The sequence below is a fragment of the Prunus persica genome, chromosome G4 (genome assembly GCF_000346465.2).
Source record: "Prunus persica cultivar Lovell chromosome G4, Prunus_persica_NCBIv2, whole genome shotgun sequence".
NCBI classification, from domain to species: domain Eukaryota; kingdom Viridiplantae; phylum Streptophyta; class Magnoliopsida; order Rosales; family Rosaceae; genus Prunus; species Prunus persica.
Genome location: NC_034012.1, coordinates 13,557,956 through 13,577,141, shown reverse-complemented (window position 1 = coordinate 13,577,141; position 19,186 = coordinate 13,557,956). Strand labels below are relative to the sequence as shown.

Genomic DNA, 19,186 nt, shown 5'->3' with positions numbered 1-19,186 from the left:
TAAGGTGACATGCGAAAATAAAATTCAAACATATCCAGAGAAAATCCACGCAGAGAATTCGAATTCAAAATTGTTCATTAAAAAAAATCACTCAAAATTTTCAACACCACACAAATATCAGATTGTTAAAAAAACTAAAAACAGTCATTTTTATAATCAGAAAAAAAAAAAGATTGAATCAAATGTAGCGACTTGTTCGAGGCCAAAGTCAATATCAAATATTTGACAGGCACGGAGAATCGCTTTTCGTTATCGCCAACCTTCAATGCAAATTGCGCTATTCTTTCAAGTTTTAGCGCCTTTGCTCTGCAAATTGGCTTCTCAATTTCACAAACGAAAAAGAAAAAGCTTCGAAAGAAGAAGATCTAAAAAGAAACCTAAACCCTGCAGAAACATCTTCCATCAGAAAAATATAACAGAGCCTACGAAAAGAAAAGACGAAGAGGAAGCGTGTGGGACTGTTTTCGAATTGGGCGTTTAGAGCCGTATTTATAGGCCTGGAAGGTGAAACCCTAGCCCCCCTTCATTCGTAATGACGTTGAAATGACGAATATGCCCATCTGATGTTTGGGCTTGTGGGCTTTGAAAGTGGTTGGGTTGGTCCAAATAGAACTCCTAACTTTCTTCTTATATATTTGTGGGGTCCACGGGACTGTTTTGCTGGGATTCATGCTGTCGCACAGTGATTGCCCGATCCAGGGATGCGTTTATAAACGAGTCACACTACTTCTCCCGCTCATAACTGTTTGGTGACTGTCCGAGTATGACTGAGATCGCTCACTAGCTCGTACTCGCTCTCTCTGTCATTCTGTGGACTCTGTAAGCCGTTCGATTCGAAAATGGAAGACATGGAGGAAATGGACGAAACCGAAGCTCTACCTCAGGTCCATTTCCGATTACTGTTCATCGCATATTTCTTTTCTCACCTTCCGTTTGGTTGCCGAGAAAATGCTATTTGATTGATTTTGCATTTCTGTTGATTTCGTATTCAAGAAATGAAAAATATTACTGGAAACGCTATTCAGTTGAAGCACACCGAAAGAATTTGTTCTGTTAGGTTTAATTTGAGTTAAGATCGTAAGACTCAAACATTTGAGCTCCATTTGTTTGGCTGTCGAGAAAATTGAGAAATTTAACCGAATTATTCACCTATTTTTGAAATTTTGTTTTAATTTGTTACAGATACTGATCTAGTTTTCATATGCATGGAGAAATTGTAGCGAACCGGTTTTTGCATTGATTACTGTCTAGTAATAGCTATGCAAGCTTGACCAGCAGTGTTGATCAACATAAAAACAGAAATATACCTATGTTTATTACTTCTAATTCCATTTTTGTAATTGAAGAAATTTATACTTTTGTTGTTCACCAAGTGAATTGATTTTTGTTTTTCTTGTTGTTTTGGGATTTAAATGCAGGTGTACATGGCGTGCATTCTACACGGTCAAAGGTGAGTAATCTTAGTTATTTATCAATCCATATGTACAGCACATCGTTGCTATTGCTAATGTCGTTAGTCATGGTATATAGTATAAAGTACATTAGTCTTTACCTTTATTCTTATCAAACAGTGGAATGCATCTGAAATTGATGACTTTGCAACTCTTCCATTCCAGAGTTGGAATTTCTTATTACGACTCCAGTATTCGCCAACTTCACGTGCTGGAAGTTTGGGAAGATGGCAGCACAGACTTCCCCCTAATTGATTTGGGTATGAGTTTCATGTCTCTTTAGGGAGTCTATTTCCTGTACTCTGTTGTTTTGGTACAGTACTTCCTGATGCTGATATATAATTCGTTTTCTTCTCACTCAAGTTATCTCTTGCACTCTCCTTGTGTCTGTTACCATCAATTATATTTCTGTTACTGTTTAGTGAGCAGATCTTAGTTTGCTTATTGTTTCTGTATGCAGTAAAATATCAAGCTAGGCCCCTTATCATTTACGCAAGCACTAAAAGTGAAGAATCCTTCTTGTCTGCTTTACAACGAAGTGGTATGTTGCTATCAAATGGTAGGTTCTGAATTTCAGCATGGGAGCAGTTGTTTACTTTTTAAAGTATTGCAGATGGAATGACTGAGGCCTTTACGGTGAAGCTTGTGAAAAGTTCCATATTTAGCTATGAGCAAGCATGGCACAGGTATAACTCTGATGATTTTGTTAAAAGAATTGGAGTTTTGTAAACTTGGCTGAATATAGTGGGTTGAATGAATTATCTTTCATGAGTATAGAATGAAGGTTTCAAAGATCTTTAATTAACTATGGTATTCTATGTACCTGTTATTCTTAGGTTATGTTTGATGAACCTCCTTAAATTTACACTCTGATGCTTAGGCTTTGCAGATAGGTTCAGATAAGAAACAATTGTTTCGTAAGTAGGTTGTTCCAATTTCTTCACACGTTTGCCCTTGCAAAATTCAAAATTGAAAACTTAATACGTGCTCAACTGTTGGATGGGAAACCTTCTTTGCCATTCTGTTTATGTCTTCCCATCAAATTGTAGATCATCATCTCCGTTCTCTCATGTATCCGACATATATCATCATCTTTTTTCTCCCTGTTAGGGAAAGTTTTTGATAAAGCTACAATCATAAGTCTTATTGGTGGTGTCATGCAAAGTATTGTATGTGATCAATTTGATAGATTGCCTCTCATTATTCTTTGATCTGATTCTCTCTCTCTCTCTCTCTCTCTCTCTCTCTCTCTCTCTCTCTCTCTCTCTCTTATTGTTGTTGTTATTATTGTTATTATTATTATAAGGCAGTATTTTCATTCTTATTAGTTATTACCATTGTCACTATTCGTCATCATCACCATTATTGTTATTTCTGTTTCTGAAATTTACAGACTGATATACCTTCGAGTCACAGGAATGGATGATGGGTTAAACATCAAGGAGAGAATTTGTTATGTAAGTCGTAACTATATATTTAAATCCTTTTGTATTGTGGCCCAATTGGTATTAATTAACCCTGGATATTACAACTTGTTTATTCATGCCTCATAAATCATGGATATGCTCTGTGTGTGTTGCATTTCTGTCTTTAAACTGATCTCATTATGTGATTAATGACATGAGTTTTTTGTGTTCTGTGAATATCCCTCCTGCTTTTGTTTTTTGAAGAACAATGAATGTCTTTATCCTGTTATTGCCAATAACTTTCTTTTTTTGTATGTCAACTGTAGTTGAGTTCTATGATGGACATGGGAAGTGATATCCAAGTTCGTACCAGTGGAGGTCTTCTTGCCATATTAGAGAATGAAAGGGTGGTAGATACACTTGAACAAATGGAAAGCGGGAATGCATCAATTGCAATCGATTCTGTTATAGAAGTTTCACTGTATCTTTTTGTGCTGTCTTCAACATTTAGATTTTTTTGGGGGGTGGGGGATGGGGGTTAATAATTCAGGAAGGTTATCGAGACAAAATGTACTCCCTTCACAACCAAAATAGAAACAATTTCCTTAAACTTGATGCAGCAGCTCATGAGGCATTGCAGATATTCCAAACAGATAAGCATCCAAGCCATATGGGCATTGGTAGAGCAAAAGAAGGGTAAATTCTTAATTTTTTGCCAAATAATTTTCCTTGAAAAGTGTTCTGATATGTTTTAATGGCAGGTTCTCTGTATTTGGCATGATGAATAAGGTCAGTAAATTTTTCAATTCTTGCTCTTTTGGTTTGCTCAGCTTTATATCAAGCTAATTTACTCATACTTAAATTCAGTGTGTAACGCCCATGGGGAGACGTCTCTTGAGGTAATATTCTGATAGATAACTTTGTGATGCCACTGCTTTGGATTTTAACTCTAACCAAAAGGCTCCTTGACGAATGGTATTTTTCTCATACTAGAAGCTGGTTCTTAAGGCCAATACTTGACCTAGAAACTTTGAACAGTCGTCTCAATGCCGTATCCTTGCTTGTTAAACTACATAAGTACTACTAAAATATGACTTGTATCAGTTATCCAAAGAAGATTTATGCTATCTTGAATCGTCTTAGTTAAACTGTTTTGCAAACTGAGATCAGTACATTAAGAATAAATATTATCTCACAGCGTTTGAATGAACTTATTTGAAAATATAGAACTGACTTCTTAAAATCATGAGATTTTAGATCTACTTGGTCATTGTCAAAGGTATTTTCCTTGACAATTAAGATATCATTCTTTCTTTCTTCTGAAGAACTGATAAATTCTTTACGTGGAACTCTGAAATCTGTGAAGGACATTCCTCACATACTCAAGGTAGCATTCTCTATTCTTCCTTCTTTTCCTTCTGTCTCATGCTGTAGGGCTTTCTTTTCCAAAAGTAAAGTTTATGGTCTGTAGATTCTGTAGCTACAACTGGAGTCTGTTGTTGAAATTAGAGCTCTTTCATGGACAACTAAAGTATATTAGTTGTTCTTTTTTTGCTCAATTAGTTTATTACTGACTTGTTTCTAAACATATTATTTGGCCTTTATACAAATATTGACAGCATAATGATAATTTGGTCTGCTCTCTTTGTTATCCTTCTACTAAGAGTGACTGTAGATCACGGCGATGTCTGTTTTGCACGTGTTGTATTTATTTTTTAAGATTTTGAATCTTTTCTTTTGTTTGTTGAAGAAATTTAACTCCCCGAGCTCAATATGTACCAGTGGCGATTGGACAGCTTTTTTGAAGGTAGGTTCTTTTCTATGTGCTATGTTTAACCCTGTTTCCTGATTACTAAATGTCTGTCATTCATTTAGTGGATGGTGTCCTTTATTGATGTTACTTTGATTCATTTTTACCTCTGGATGTGTGATTGTACGTAGAACCTAGTTAAAACTTAAAATATGTACAAACATTAATGTCATGGTCACTTTTATATACCATAATTCTCTTTGTTGATTAGTTTCCTTCTTGGGTTGGCACTTGTGAGTGCAACACCTGCAACCAATCATGTCTGACTCCTAGCTGACAAGTACCAAGATCTTTATGAAGAATAAAATGAGTTACGCATTTTTGTTCAGGGAACTTGCCATAAAATCATGTCAACTTTAACTATCATATTACCTGGATTCCGAGACCAAGTATAGAATCATAAGCTCCTTCTCCATTATTAACAGACTTGTAAGGTGATAGAGTAGATATCCTTGTTTTGCCTTTGCTGGGATGATTTTTTCAAATTAACAGCTACAGTACAACCCACGTTGCCTTTGTAGGAAGATAAATCTCGTACATTACTTTTAGAATTAGATTTGTAGCTAATCTTTAGGTGTCTTTTTCTGTGTCTTTGTATCTCAATTTTTGTTTGGCGGTGGGTGGGGAGGATTGGGGTAAAGTCAATGTAATTTGTTTTGTTTGCTTTAGGGTGCTTGTCCCACCTACTTGTATAAATTTGTCTCTTATATAAAAATTTCTAGTTGAGCCCCAGCAGAATCTTCATAAAGAGTGATGATACTATTGTCATTTTTCCTTGACTTTACACAATTGTCAGTGAAACCTTTCCTCGTTTGATTCATTATTTTTTATATTGTTTTCTTTTAGAGTGTTTGTTCACTTTTGCATGTGAACAAGATATTTGAAGTAGGTGTTTCTGAGAGTCTTCAGGAGCACGCAAAGTACTTGAATTTGGACATTGTTGAGAAGGTAGGAAAACACTTCTTTTGATGCATTTTCTGTTAGTTGTACCTTCTCTTTCTGTTGTTCTTATATACTAATGTGTTTCTTGGTCTGTTGTCTGAATTTATGCAGGCTGCTTCATGCATTACAACTGAACTGGCTTATGTATATGAATTGGTTAGTTTATGAAGTAGGCTTCAACTTTTTACAGCCTGTTCTTGCAATAACAAACAGAAATTTGCTAAGTGTTAATCCCATAAGAGGAAGAGATTTCTCTTTAATAGAATGAAACCATGTCAATAAACTCTACAGTCCACACGAACATGGTAAAACAAGTCCAGAGATAAATTCATTTGGCTCTTCCCTTATAAATTGGGACTGGTCTCTGAGCTTTTTATTCAGTTCTCCACAAATATTTTGCATCATGGTTTGGTGAGGATATGTATAATTTCTGGCGTAGCCTACGGGTGTTATGGAGTTGATTTAATTTCCTCTTATGCCTGGGTTTATCTGCATTGAGATCTTTATGATTGGAGAATGAAGAATTTTTTTGTCTTTGTTTAGATATGCATCAAGTCAATATAACCAGTGTTTATTTCTTCTTTTGTCAATCTTCTAAATTGTTTCCCTTCAATGCGTTCCTATCATAATATCGCCAGTGTCTTCTGCAGGTAATTGGTGTTCTAGATGTAAGTAGAAGTAAGGAGAAGGGATATGAGACGATTGTAAAAGATGATTTCTGTGATGAGGTTTGGCATAAGTCCCAAATTCCCATTCTTAATTGTCGAATCAGAATGCATATTTGCCTTGTGCATCATCTCATCATTGTTGTTCTTGTTGTTTTTAATTTTCTTTTTAACATTTTGTTTATGAGGCTAGTATGGTGTGGCGTTTCTGTTAGTTCAATATTGAGATGGTAGAATTTATTTTGTGACTTTTATGCGTCTTGATAGATCTGTACAGCTGCCTAATGTTAAATTGACAAATCATTCCCTCATCTTCTTGTATAGTTAGATGAGCTAAGGCAAATATATGAGGAATTGCCTGAATTTCTGGAAGAGGTAACTGTTATACAATTCATTTATACATCTAATTAGAAAGTAGATTGAAGTCTGATTTACCAAGTTTCTTTTGATTGTAAAATTGCCTTGCAGGTGTCACAGATGGAACTTGGAAGACTGCCTCAGCTGTACAAAGAAAAGTTTGTTCCTTGTATTGTTTATATACATCAGATAGGTTGGTTTTAATCCTCTAGCATCTTAAATGGAATTTTGTTGGGTGATATGAATTGTATTTAGATGCTCCTCAGAAAGATCCCTCTTATTTATCCGATAATCAATAGATGCTGAAATTTAAAGGACTGTATTGTTTTAATCTAGATACATCTCCACCATGCCTTTTCTTTACTGTTGAGTTGTAGGATACTTGATGTGCATTTTTGAAGAAAAACTTGATGAAGCTACTCTGGAGAAAGTTCAAGATTTTGAATTTGCTGTGAGTTGAAATACAGTTGAGTATCTTGTAACTGGTATGCATTTGCATAAGAAAATATAGCTATCAAACTTAGTTCTCTGATGCAGAAGGAGAAACGAAAAGGTTCTTTTATCATACAGCAAAGACACGAGAGTTGGACAATTTACTGGGAGATATCTATCATAAAATACTAGGTATGCATATAATTTAACCATGACTAGTGTGTCGTGGCAGCCTAGTGAGAGCTAAGCACAAAAACTTAAGTGAATAATTTTTAATAAATGAGACATTCAAAGTTTCATTCCGGTCTAACTTTAAGTTTTCTTTTTCTACAAACATTTTCATTCATAAAATTTATTGATACAGATATGGAGAGGGCGATTACTCGAGATTTGGTGTCACATATACTTCTATTTTCAGAACACCTACTTAAGGCTGTAAATTTTGCCGCTGAACTTGATTGGTGAGAGTCATTTTTAATATCAGTGCTCTGGCCCTGGCTCCCTTCCTTCCCTCATCTCATTCTTTGATAAGTCTCTATATATTTTCTTTCCTGTAAGTATATTATTCTTACTAAGTAATATTTATATCTTCATGTGGACATTTAGTTTTTTGTCGTTGGCACTGGTTTCTCGTCAAAGCAATTATGTAAGGCCTACTTTGACTATGGATTGCTTGATTGATATACAAAATGGAAGGTGATAAACGTATGGTTTATTTGCATTAATTTATTGGCAATACTTCTAGAGGTTATTATTTACTTAGGGGTAGTAACAAGAGTTCTTTGAATTATCAGACATGTTTTGCAGGAAATGACTGTAGACACCTTTGTTCCCAATGATACAATGATTCAAAATGAGGGTAATGGAATTGTACATTTAATTGTGGAAATACTAAATTATAGTTGACTCAGTTCAGGAAAATGAAAAATCCCGTCTTTGCATCCTGAATATAATTTCTAATGATTCTTTCGTTTCAGGAAGAATTAATATAATCACCGGTCCTAACTATTCAGGGAAAAGCATCTACATAAAGCAGGTCAGTAATTGTTTTATTGGTTCTAGGGAAGGGAGGGTTATTGATGTTTGTATTGAACTTAAAGTTATTCTAAGGTCACCGTTTTGCTGATTTTGTTTGGTGTCTCTTTCACATAGCTGGCCATTAATTATGCCTCTACTGTAGAAATTCATCGCAGATCTATACATATTGAAAAATTTGTTTTCCAGGTAGCTTTAATTGTTTTCCTGTCCCACATTGGAAGTTTTGTACCAGCAGATGCTGCAACTATTGGTTTGACAGATAGGTTTGATCTAAATATTACCAACATCTTTCTCACATTCAATCTTATGCTTGTATGAAATTGGTTGTAATTATAACGACCATAGTTTTTATTAATGTTTACAGAATATTCTGCGCAATGGGAAGCAAGCTCATGAATGCCGAAAAGTCAACATTTATGATTGATCTGCATCAAGTAGGGATGATGCTAAGGTATATTCAAACTACACTCGTCAAATTCTCACTGTGCTAATTTTACCGATTTAGTTTTTAGCAATTATTTCTCTGGCTGCATGTCGTTTTTAACTCTTTTGATGTATGTGATAAGCCTGAATTTGCTTCTTTTTAGTACTTGAGGCATAATTCATAGTGCTCCAGAATAAGATTATCTTATTGGCATGTGTAAAAGCATTTTTTTAAATGCACACTAAACATTACTGCAAGAGAACAATGAGAAAATCAATTGCTCTGTTTGAGAATACTACTTGGTAACTAATATGAATCATATGATTTCAGTAGATTGTATTAATAAAGACATGAGTTTATATTGTTCAATACCAAGTGACTCGGACAATTATTTAGCTATGATAACTAATAATTATTAGTTGTCTACTTTCCGGTAATATCCAGTCTCTGAACCTGCTTAATGATTATATGGCTTCAAAGTATTTATTATTTCTCAGAACTAATGATGCTGCACCAATCACTGTATTAAAAATATATATTCCATTTGACTTGTATGTGTTCATTTGAGAAAATTAACAGGCAGGCAACTTCAAGGTCTTTGTGCCTATTGGATGAATTTGGTAAAGGTACTCTTACAGAAGGTTAGTTTTTCATGCTTCCTCTCAAACACAAAAAAAAAATTCTATAATATTGATATGAGTTTAGCAGTTGCAGTATCACCTAAATGTTCTCGATATTCTTTCAGATGGCGTCGGTCTGCTTGGTGGAACCATAAACTACTTGGTCTCACATGACGACCCTCCAAAGGTTTCAGGCTCTCTCTTCACGCCATGAGAATTTCATTATCAGTACTATTTAGTTCTTCCAAATTAATTTTTCAACACATTTCTTACATTAAGTGGGCACCTGGCCCCTATGACAATTGAAGGTTATTTTCTCTGTGTTTTGCAATATTCTTCTGTAGGTTCTGGTGTGTACTCATTTGACTGAGCTATTCAGTGAGAGTTGTTTACCTAAAGTAAGCAAGCTTGTAGACTTGCTATACAAGTAATCCCTACTTCCATGCTTGAATTGTGTGAGACTGATGGGTATTATTCTTTTGTTCTTATTATAGTCCAAGAAGATCGAATTTTACACCATGAGTGTGCTGAGACCTGACAACTCTACAGATATCGAGGATATTGTATTTCTGTATAGGTAAACTTTCATTGCCTTTATACATTGTAGTCCTGCAAAGGAAATGTGCCACTTTGTCAGGAATGAATAAGATGCCATTCAATGGTATGCCTTTGGTGCTTTGGATCACAGGGGTCATGCTGAAAACATGCTATTTAAATATCTGTTAGCACATTTACTCTACATAACTGTGAACTTCCGTGTCCTCTGAACCCTAGGCATAGATCAAAATCTTGACAACTTGTTTCCTTGTGTGAGATAAATGTGCATCAGTGGATGATTCTAGTTGCTTCAATCACAAGCCCAGTAGGCATTTAATTTCTGGGTCAAAAAAGTTTAACCATGTCTTAGCCTCAAATAATCAGATATGGCTTTATGAAGTGTTACAGTCAGTAGCAACCTCTCTGATTCCACCCTCGTGCATATGTTCAATTTTCTCACTGCTGTTGATGAAACTTTGATATTCAAATTTTACGTTTTATTTCTTGCAGGCTAGTTCCTGGGCATGCCCTTCTAAGCTATGGTGAGTGAATACATGCATGTATATGGAAAGAGGGGGGATGGGGATGGGGATGCTAAGGTTCTCACCGGTCAGCCTTTTAATAAAGCACTTGCTTGATTCAATGGCTTAAAACATGATAAGTGCCTTATTAAATTACTAACTGGAAAATGTCTTAGCATTTGTATATATGTATATAAACTTATGTATATGCATCTCTGTAAGTTTGGGATGCCTTGGAATCACAGTCTGTTTACATCCTGCAGGTCTGCATTGTGCGCTACTTGCTGGTACCTCTTTGGAGCTTAAAACTTATGTTCCTGATTTCCAGAATTGGGAGAAAAAGATCTTTTGAGTTCTTGTCGCAGACACAAGCATGCACACACACACAGAAACGTGCATGTGCACACACACAGACGAATGAATGAGTCTTTGGGTTCACATACATGTATTTCCTTCCCTGGACTAAAATCTTAAGGAACTCTTGGTGGCAGCTTCAGTTTTCTAGTTGAACTGTTTGTATTGTTTACATAGGTGTCCCAGAGGAAGTTATTAAGAGAGCAGCATTTATATTGGAAGCTCTTGGAAACAATGAACACGTTGAGCGATTGTGCAATGAGAATGTATCAGCTCAGGATCAGCAATACCAGGTTTCAATCCCAAAACGGAATCTCAGATTGAGATATGAAACATGACATTTATAGAGTAACAACTTCATAAGAAGCCAGAATTAAATTTTCCGTTCATATCCTTCAGCTGCAATTGTAGAATTTTTCTTTAATTTGTTTCTTTTTTCTTAATTTAAATGCAGAATGTGGTGGACAAGATGTTGGCATTTGATTTTCACAAAGGTGATATAGGTCTGTTTTTTCAGGGCTTATTTTCAGCTGAGTCCTAAACAAGCACTAAAGGTAACTTTTTTTAAGCCCCGTCTTGTAAGTAAGAATATGAATCTGAAATTAAGTATTTAAATAACAGTTGCTTCTAATCTTAGGAAACTTTATACTTTGCTTTGCGGAAAATTTCGCCAACATTGTGAATGCAGAAAGGTTGAAAGCTGCGTCTGGCAGGCCAGCAATACTTTGCCTTCTCCATTCAAGAGAAAGGTTGATTCGTTAGGCCAGATAGTTCTTCCATCATTTTTTCCTCTTAAGTAGATTATTAAAATTGATTTTTTTTTTTTTTTTTTTTTTTTAACAATCAAGTGAAGCGCGATGCTGGTATATAATTGTTTCGTTTGTTTTGCACAATGTGGCACGTTAGAATTGTATATAGCTGGGCATACCCTCTTTTGTGATGGTACATATACCACATCATTCATTCTCTGTTTTTGCTGCACATGCACTTAGCGTAATTAACTTCCTAAGAACTGTATCTGTATTCTATAAGCAAACTAAAGTTACATGTTGAATTTTCTGTTGCATCTGAAAAATCGATTGGCCCATTAAGAAGGTAAGGTGGGCGGGGGCTTTCATCAGGAGTCTGCTTCCTTGAGCTTTTATAGAGCAATTAACTCCTTCACATTCGTTGGGAATGTGTATTCTGAAAGGACCACCGAAAAGTGTCCACCAAGCTACCATGAGTTGCCTCTGTAGGATGGAATCGGTCCCAGAAGACATAGTCCCTTCTGTTGGAGCACAAAGACGAAACCGGCAGGCAAGCAGCAAGGGCGTTAAGCTTCCCAATACCACAGCATGCAGCTTCGGTCTCTGTAAATCCTGGAATGGCATACGGAATTTGGAATTTCTCAGTCAAGTTAACTGAAAAAAGTAGTTCATAGGGAAATTGGCAAATAATATTGCACACCTTTACTTTTCAGTCTAATAACATAACATGCAGGAAAGACTTGTAGTGTAGGAAAATAAGATGAGTACCGGAAGAAGCTGCGTTTTGAATGGTCAGTGATGACACTGTAAGTCTTGAAGAAGGTGTAATTTACGTGCAATCCCGCTTTCAATTGCTGTAACATCGACTTAAGGCTGTCATTGTAGTGGACAGACATGGAGTTTGCATCTTCGTTGCACTGTCGCTCATTTGAAGCCCTTTGAGCTGGGCAGAATCCAACTAGCCGAGTCTCAACAACTACAAATTTTCGAGCGCCAAAAGAATGTATTCTCTGCCAAAACAAAACAAAAACCAAAGGGAAAATCAATTGAAATTTGAATATAACATCAAATAACATGGAGCTAAGCTAAAATCTGTTCTGTTACCTCAAATTGTTGTTTTAGATTTGAGACCATGGAATCTACGTACCGTTGGAGCCCAGTTCTAGCCTGATGTTTTCATACACTTGCGAATAGTAGTTTACTTGATATGACAAAGGAATCGATTGACGCTGTGACAACAAAAGTAAAATAGACAACACTAGACTTTACACATTCAATAATACCTTTCCTTTTTTTTAATGCAATTCAATAATACTATTTGTAGCATTTTTATTGAATACTTTGTTGACCTCTCATATATGTGGGATCTATCTGTATTAGAAACGATATAATCAGTAAATATGGATTTCATTGATATATATGGAACTAATCTATATTAAAGAAGTGGTCAATAAATATGGTACAAATAGCATCAGTGTTGACATTTTTCACCAACTTTCATAAGTGGGACTTATATCGATCCCACCTCATGTAAAAAGAATGAATTGGGTTGTACAGTAATTTGTTGGAATATATTACACGTACCAAAGAAATATTTTTTAATTTTTTGAAAGAGTACTGCTTATTGAGAATATCTTTTGAAAGAGTACTGTTTTATATATATACATGACGTACCCTCTCATTCTCACAACATGCATAGACAGTCTGTAGCCACGAGTGATAATGTAAGTAATTGAACTATTTAACTTACCAAGAAAATCCGCAGCATTCTTGCCATTCCCAAACCTTCCCGTTGCTTTCTTGTTGGGAAGATCAACACCATTGTGAGGGAAATTAGCCTTTGCAAGAGAGATCGTTGGCCCGTTTGGTTTATGGAACAAATTTGATGGGAAATTACTTCTTATGTCATTTCTTAAGGGATGAGAAATGAAAGATTTATTTTTCACATTTTGTAATGCCGGGAAAGTAACTGGGAGATATCACTTTATTTATTTTCCCATGTTTCTAATTATACCCATATTAAATCAAATAAAAAAGAATGCATTTAATGATATATTATAATTCTAAATTGTTAATATGGACAAAATTGTCATGAAAAATGTGCATTTAATGTTGACTCATTTTCTCAAACTTTCCCATGAGGAGAGAAAACAAAACCCAAGTTGAGAGGAGAGTTTCACTTTCCCTCATACTTTCCTATGTGTCGGGCAATCATTTTCCATACATGGACTTACCAAATATAGGAAAGCAATTGATTTTCTATCCCTAAGTCTCTTTTCTCATGAACCAAACGGAGCCTTTAGGTAATTATTATTACCCACATCGACTAAGGAGTTGTCAAACATGTAAATGGCCGGAATCGTATGAACTTTTGAGATACTGATGAAGACAGAGAAGAAGAAGAAGTGTATATAGAGAAGTGGGGTAAGCTCCCCCTAAATTTGGTATGTGATAGTTTGAGGGCAGTGAAACAAGTGGATGTTATAGAGGAGGGATATATATATATATATATTTTTTTTTTGGATAAAAATTAAAATAAAAAAGTGGATGAGGGAGGCTACATTTTTTTTTTCGTGTATGAAAAAAAGGCATTTTAGCCGTGCCGGCTCAAGCTTTAGCACTCATCTGAAAGCTCTTATCGTGTCATTGTCGTTTATAATAATATATTTCTTTTTGTTTTTGAACTCTTGCTTGTCTGTTCCCAAAAGCAACTTTCGCTTGGATTTACTTTTGCCCATACCAAAAGTGTTTTTGGATAACTATTTTTAACTTTTTTTTTAAATTTATTATAACATTGCTAGTTTATAAATGTTGGCGTGAGTCAAGGCCTTGGTAGAGCAGGAAAAATATTTTCTTATTTAATAGGGAATTCTTATTTAGGATGATTTTATTTGTCCTTACATTATAAGTCAACTTGTACATAGAAGGGACACCAAATTGGCGACAGCGGATCCACTCCCTATTCACCTCCAAAAAAAGAAGAAGACTATAACAATTCAATCTCAAATTTCCTTTCAACTATATACTGAATTCTAAAATTCAATCAATATAATTTTAATTTACACTGAAAACTTAAATCTGAATTACTTAATTATAAGTCGACCGTTTCATCCAAAATAGACCCTTAATGATATTCAATAATTTGTACACGAATCCAACTTTAAAAGCTTTTCTGGGAAGAAAATCCCTTTTGGTTATGAAATCCAAAAAAAGAAAAAGAAAATGAAAAAGAAAAAGAAAATATGCTAAAAAGCAAAAAAATAAATAGAAAAGAAGAGTTGAAGTGGGGTTCCTCCTTCCATACTTCTGTTAATAAAGTAGGCCAATGATCTAAATTTTGAAAAGTTTGGACAGTCAGTGACACATCCATTATTTATTTATTTATTTTTATTTATTGCCGTGTGTCAATATTAACTTAGGACATAATTTCGTTATAAAAATATATATATAAGTTTGAAAATATAAATTTAATTATATTTTAAATTGATACATGTTAACTGAAATGTTGAGCTACTTGACACCATCAAGTGACAGACAGAAGAAGCTGCCCCCACAAGATTTTCTACGGCTGGCTGCAGTCTTATCTTTTTTTCCTCTTATGTAGATTCTTCAAATTGAAGATTTTTTTTTTTTGGTTGAAAAAATATCATGTGAAGTGAAGCCCCTGATGCTGGCATAGAATTGTTTCGTTTGAAAAAAAAAAAAACTTCATTCATTCTCTGTTCTTTTTCTGCACACGCATTTAGCCTAAGAACTACATCTGTATGTATTCTATAAACATGCTAAAGTTACATGTGGAATTTTCCTCGAGCTTTTATAGAGCAATTAACTTCTTCACATTCGTTGGGAATGTGTATTGTGAAGGACCATCGAAAAGTTTGTCCACCAAGATACCATGAGTTGCCTCTGTGGGATGGAATTTGTCCCAGAAGACATGGTCCGTTCTGTTGGAGCACAAAGACGAAATCGGAAGGCAAAAAGAGTCGGCGTTAAGCTTTCCAAAACCACAGCATGCAGCTTCGGTCTCGGTAAATCCTGGAAAAGCATACACAATTTGGAATTTCTCGGTCAAGTTAACTAAAATGGTTGTAAGGGGAAATCGGCGAATAAGAATGCGGCGGTCATACTTTTCAGTCTGATAACATAACATGCGAGAAAAACTGGTAGAGTAGGTAAGTAAGATGTGAGTACCGTAAGAAGCTCCGTTCTGAATGATGTCCGAGAAGACACCGTACGTCTCGAAGAAGGTGTATTTTATGTGCACTGCCGCTTCCGACTGCTGTAACATCGACTTAAGGCCGTCGTTGTAGCGGATAGACATGGAGTTTGCATCTTCGTTGCAATCTCCGTCATTTGAAATCCTTTGAGCTGGGCAGCATCCAACTGGCCCAGTCCCGACAACTACAAATTTTCGAGCGCCCAAAGAATTTATTCTCTGCCAAAACAAAACAAAAACCAAAGGGAAAGTGTTGAGCATTGAAGAGCTATTGAAATTTCAATATAACATCAGTCAAATCAAATACGGAGCTAAGCCAAAGCCTGTTTTGTTACCTCTAATTGCTGTTTTAGATTCGAGACCATGGAATCTACGTACTGGTTGGGTGTTGATTCCTTGCGGAGCTTGGATGAGTCAAAGTAGGCGAAGATGTCGTTGCTTCCAATCACAATGACAAACAGAGATTTTGACAGATGGTCCTGGGCACCGTTGGATCCCAATTCTAGCCCGATGTCTTCATACACTTGTGAATAGTAGTTTACTTGATATGACAAAGGAATTGACTGCCGCTGTGACAACAAAAGTATATGTGGACCCGTATGTATTAGAATCGTGAATCTCGAATCGCGAATTATAATAAACAAAATAACTAATATAATATAAATAACATCACTCTTTTGACATTACGCACAACTTAGCTTAGTTGGGATTGAATCAACTTTTCTAATAACATCTTTCACCAACTTTCATAAGTGGATCCTATATCGATTCCACCTCATGTAAAAAGAATGAATTGGGGTGTAAAGCAATTTGGTGGAATATTTTACACGTGCAAAAGAGATATTTGTTCAATTTTTTAATTTTATTTTGTTGTTGAAAGAGTGTGTTATATCTTTATTTATTTCAATATATATTTTCTTAGTGCTTACAAATTTTTCGTCGGAGCCATTGAAGATTCCAGCCCCTCCGGAGGCGAAGCTAACTCCGGCGACAAAGGACAAATTTTGCTTGTTGGACTTGGATACAAGTGAGAGATAGGGTGGTGATGTTGGCAACCCAACTTTCTCGGCTGCCAAACGAAAAGGAGATACATACACATTGTAATATATATATATATATATATATATATATATATGAGATCTCACTTACTACAAGAAGCGTATATCCATATCAATTATATATATATCATTCTCAAAACATGCATAAACAGTCTCCAGCCACGAGTGATGATGTAAGTAATTGAAATATATTGAACTTACCAAGAAAATCGGCAGAATTCTTGCCATTTCCAAACCTGCCGGTTGCTTTCTTGTTGGGAAAATCAACACCATTGTGGGGGAAATTAGCCTTGAGAAGAGAGATCTTTAGGTAATTGTTGTTACCCACATCGGCTAAGGAGTCGCCAAACACGTAAATGGCCGGAACCATCTGAGCTTTTGAGAGAGTGATGAAGACAGAGAAGAAGGTGAAGAAGAAGAAAGTGATTGGAAAAACATTGGAAGGAGCCATGATCATATGGTGTAAGCTCCTTCTAAGTTTGGTGAGTGAGATTTGTTGTGTGATAGTTTGAGGGGAAGTGAAACAAGTGGATGTCCTCTTCTTATAGAGGAGAGATAAGTTGATGAGGGAAGGCTACATTGTTTTTTTCGTGTGTGAAAAGGAGACATTTTAGCCGCGTGGGCTCTATCTCTATTCTAACACTCGTCTGAAAGCTCCTATTGCCATTGTCATCACATATATTAATTTGTTTTTGAACTCTTATTTGTCATCATATATATATATATATATATATATATTCCCAAAATAAACTTTTGCCCATACCAAAAGTATTTTTTTATAACTAATTTTTTTTTTAAATGTAAATTATAGCATTGCGAATGGCTTATATAGATTCAATAAATGTAATTTAAATTTACACTGAAAACTCAAATCCAAATTACTTGCCTATAAGTAGACCCTTTTCATCCAAAAGGGACTTAAAGATATCCAATAATTTGTACACGAATTCTAACTTTAAATGCTTTTCTGGGATCAACGGGGTAGTGAAGAAAGGGTCTTGAGTTGTAAACTAGTGGTTTTATATTCGAACTTCTATGACACTCTGATTATATGCGTGCGTGAAAAACTCCTTCCTTTATAATTTATAAACTATCACTTGTACTGAGAAAAAAAAAATCCTTTTCGTTACGAAACCACTAAAAGGAAAAGGAAAATATAATATATAAAAAGTGAAAAATAAATAGGAGAAGAGAAGAATGACATGCCGAGTTGAAGTGGAGTTCCTTCCATACTTCTTCTGTTAGTCAAGTAGGCTAATGATCTAAACATTGAAAAGTTTGTGGAAAGTCAGTGACACATGTGCCAATATTAACTTAGGAGATAATTTAGTTTAAAAAAATGTTTAAGATAAGTTTGAATACAAGTTAACTGAAATGTTGAACTAATTGGCACCACATCAAGTGACAGAAGAAGCTGCCCCACACAAGATTTTATACAGCTGGCAGCAGTCTGATCACCGCCCAACACTCCACGCACCAAGCTGCAGCAGTCTGATCACCGCCCAACACTCCACGCACCAAGCTTTGCTTCTTCATCATTCCGCCCGCCCTTGTTGGAACGTTTGTTTGTATTTTCTATCCTTCTGATTACCCAAAAGACTACGTTGCCCAACTTTTATATATATATGCTGCAATTTTGTATGTTTTCCGTTTTGACTTTTATAATAGATAGAGATTGAGCACCTGATTAAATATTACTATAAAACATATGTGTACATCAAAATAAATATAGAAATAATTAAGGCAGTAACTACAAAGGGTTATTCAAACACGCATGAATACAAATAAATATGTGTGGAGGTACATTTTTGCGTTGAATATAAATAAATATACAAAAACGTAGTAACTACAAAGAGTTATCCAAATACGGAGGTCTTCATTGATAATATTCGACGCACAAGTGTACCTCCACACATAGTCATAAAAGGCCAAAGAAATTCCGACATAAAACCACAACGTACAAAATTACAATTGCAAACTACAATGTTTAAACCTTCACAGGTAAAAAATTATAAGTAAAGACTACAAACACGCAACAAACTCAAAAAGAGTTGATACACTTATTACAAACAAAAACTAAAACACACGAACTAAATCAAGAGCTGGAACCGAAGAGCTGAAAAATGATTCAACAAAACCAACAAAGGCATCTACGTGGTCCCCAAACAAATCAAAAGGTGGAACCCTAAATTTGCAAAAAAACAAAAAACAAAAAGATAAGAGAGGGAAGGTGAGAGGATGGGCGGTTAAGAAGTGAGGGGAGATGGAGTGGGAAGAAGATGAGAGGACAAGAGAGGGAAAAGTAGGAGGGGGATTTGTGTATCAAAGCAGCGAAATAAAGGGAGGAAGAGAGAAGAGGGGACCTCCTCCCCCCTCAAGGTCTGTGAGGCTATGAGGCTAGAGAGGAAGTGCACACAACTTATATTTTTAATAGTTTTGTAACTTTTTTTTAATGGCAAGTTTTGATAATGTAATTTCTTTTGAACTCATAGTATAATTTCAGATAAATAAAAAACTTTATAACTTAGAACATATTCATCTTTCTAATAATTCTTTGCGTGAAAGAAAAGAGCTACTTTGACGGTTTGAAATCAGAATCCATACAA

At 35.3% G+C, this 19,186-nt stretch overlaps 2 protein-coding genes and 1 pseudogene across 5 annotated transcripts; 1 reads left to right on the top strand and 2 right to left on the bottom strand.

The window, feature by feature from the left end:
• LOC18780325 (DNA mismatch repair protein MSH5) lies at window positions 751-11,566 on the top strand. 4 transcript variants are annotated; one of them, XM_007214456.2, is made up of 35 exons: window positions 751-884; window positions 1,419-1,450; window positions 1,617-1,711; window positions 1,912-1,992; window positions 2,065-2,137; window positions 2,845-2,908; window positions 3,184-3,338; window positions 3,452-3,553; window positions 3,619-3,646; window positions 3,725-3,756; window positions 3,851-3,908; window positions 4,158-4,244; window positions 4,608-4,664; window positions 5,514-5,615; window positions 5,721-5,765; window positions 6,260-6,337; window positions 6,599-6,649; window positions 6,743-6,824; window positions 7,009-7,082; window positions 7,156-7,255; window positions 7,428-7,524; window positions 7,670-7,759; window positions 7,858-7,922; window positions 8,041-8,099; window positions 8,288-8,364; window positions 8,466-8,552; window positions 9,105-9,166; window positions 9,271-9,332; window positions 9,490-9,543; window positions 9,640-9,722; window positions 10,193-10,224; window positions 10,467-10,490; window positions 10,735-10,850; window positions 11,012-11,111; window positions 11,195-11,566. In XM_007214456.2, the coding sequence occupies exons 1-34, from the start codon at window positions 840-842 to the stop codon at window positions 11,096-11,098; spliced, it is 2,436 nt and encodes an 811-aa protein (XP_007214518.2). In that variant the 5' UTR covers window positions 751-839; the 3' UTR covers window positions 11,099-11,111; window positions 11,195-11,566. The 4 variants fall into 4 exon arrangements, 3 of the variants coding, with proteins under 3 accessions (XP_007214518.2, XP_020418437.1, XP_020418436.1); XM_020562848.1 differs by having other exon boundaries at window positions 1,572-1,711; window positions 3,854-3,908; window positions 11,195-11,529; XM_020562847.1 differs by having other exon boundaries at window positions 1,572-1,711; window positions 11,195-11,529.
• On the bottom strand, window positions 11,372-13,128 carry LOC18780851 (annotated as a pseudogene).
• On the bottom strand, window positions 14,755-17,226 carry LOC18779159 (GDSL esterase/lipase At5g55050). The gene is made up of 5 exons (XM_007214058.2): window positions 16,782-17,226; window positions 16,452-16,591; window positions 15,858-16,091; window positions 15,498-15,741; window positions 14,755-15,341 (listed from the first exon to the last, which is right to left on the bottom strand). Exons 1-5 carry the CDS (start codon window positions 17,035-17,037, stop codon window positions 15,121-15,123), a joined length of 1,095 nt encoding a protein of 364 aa, XP_007214120.2. The 5' UTR covers window positions 17,038-17,226; the 3' UTR covers window positions 14,755-15,120.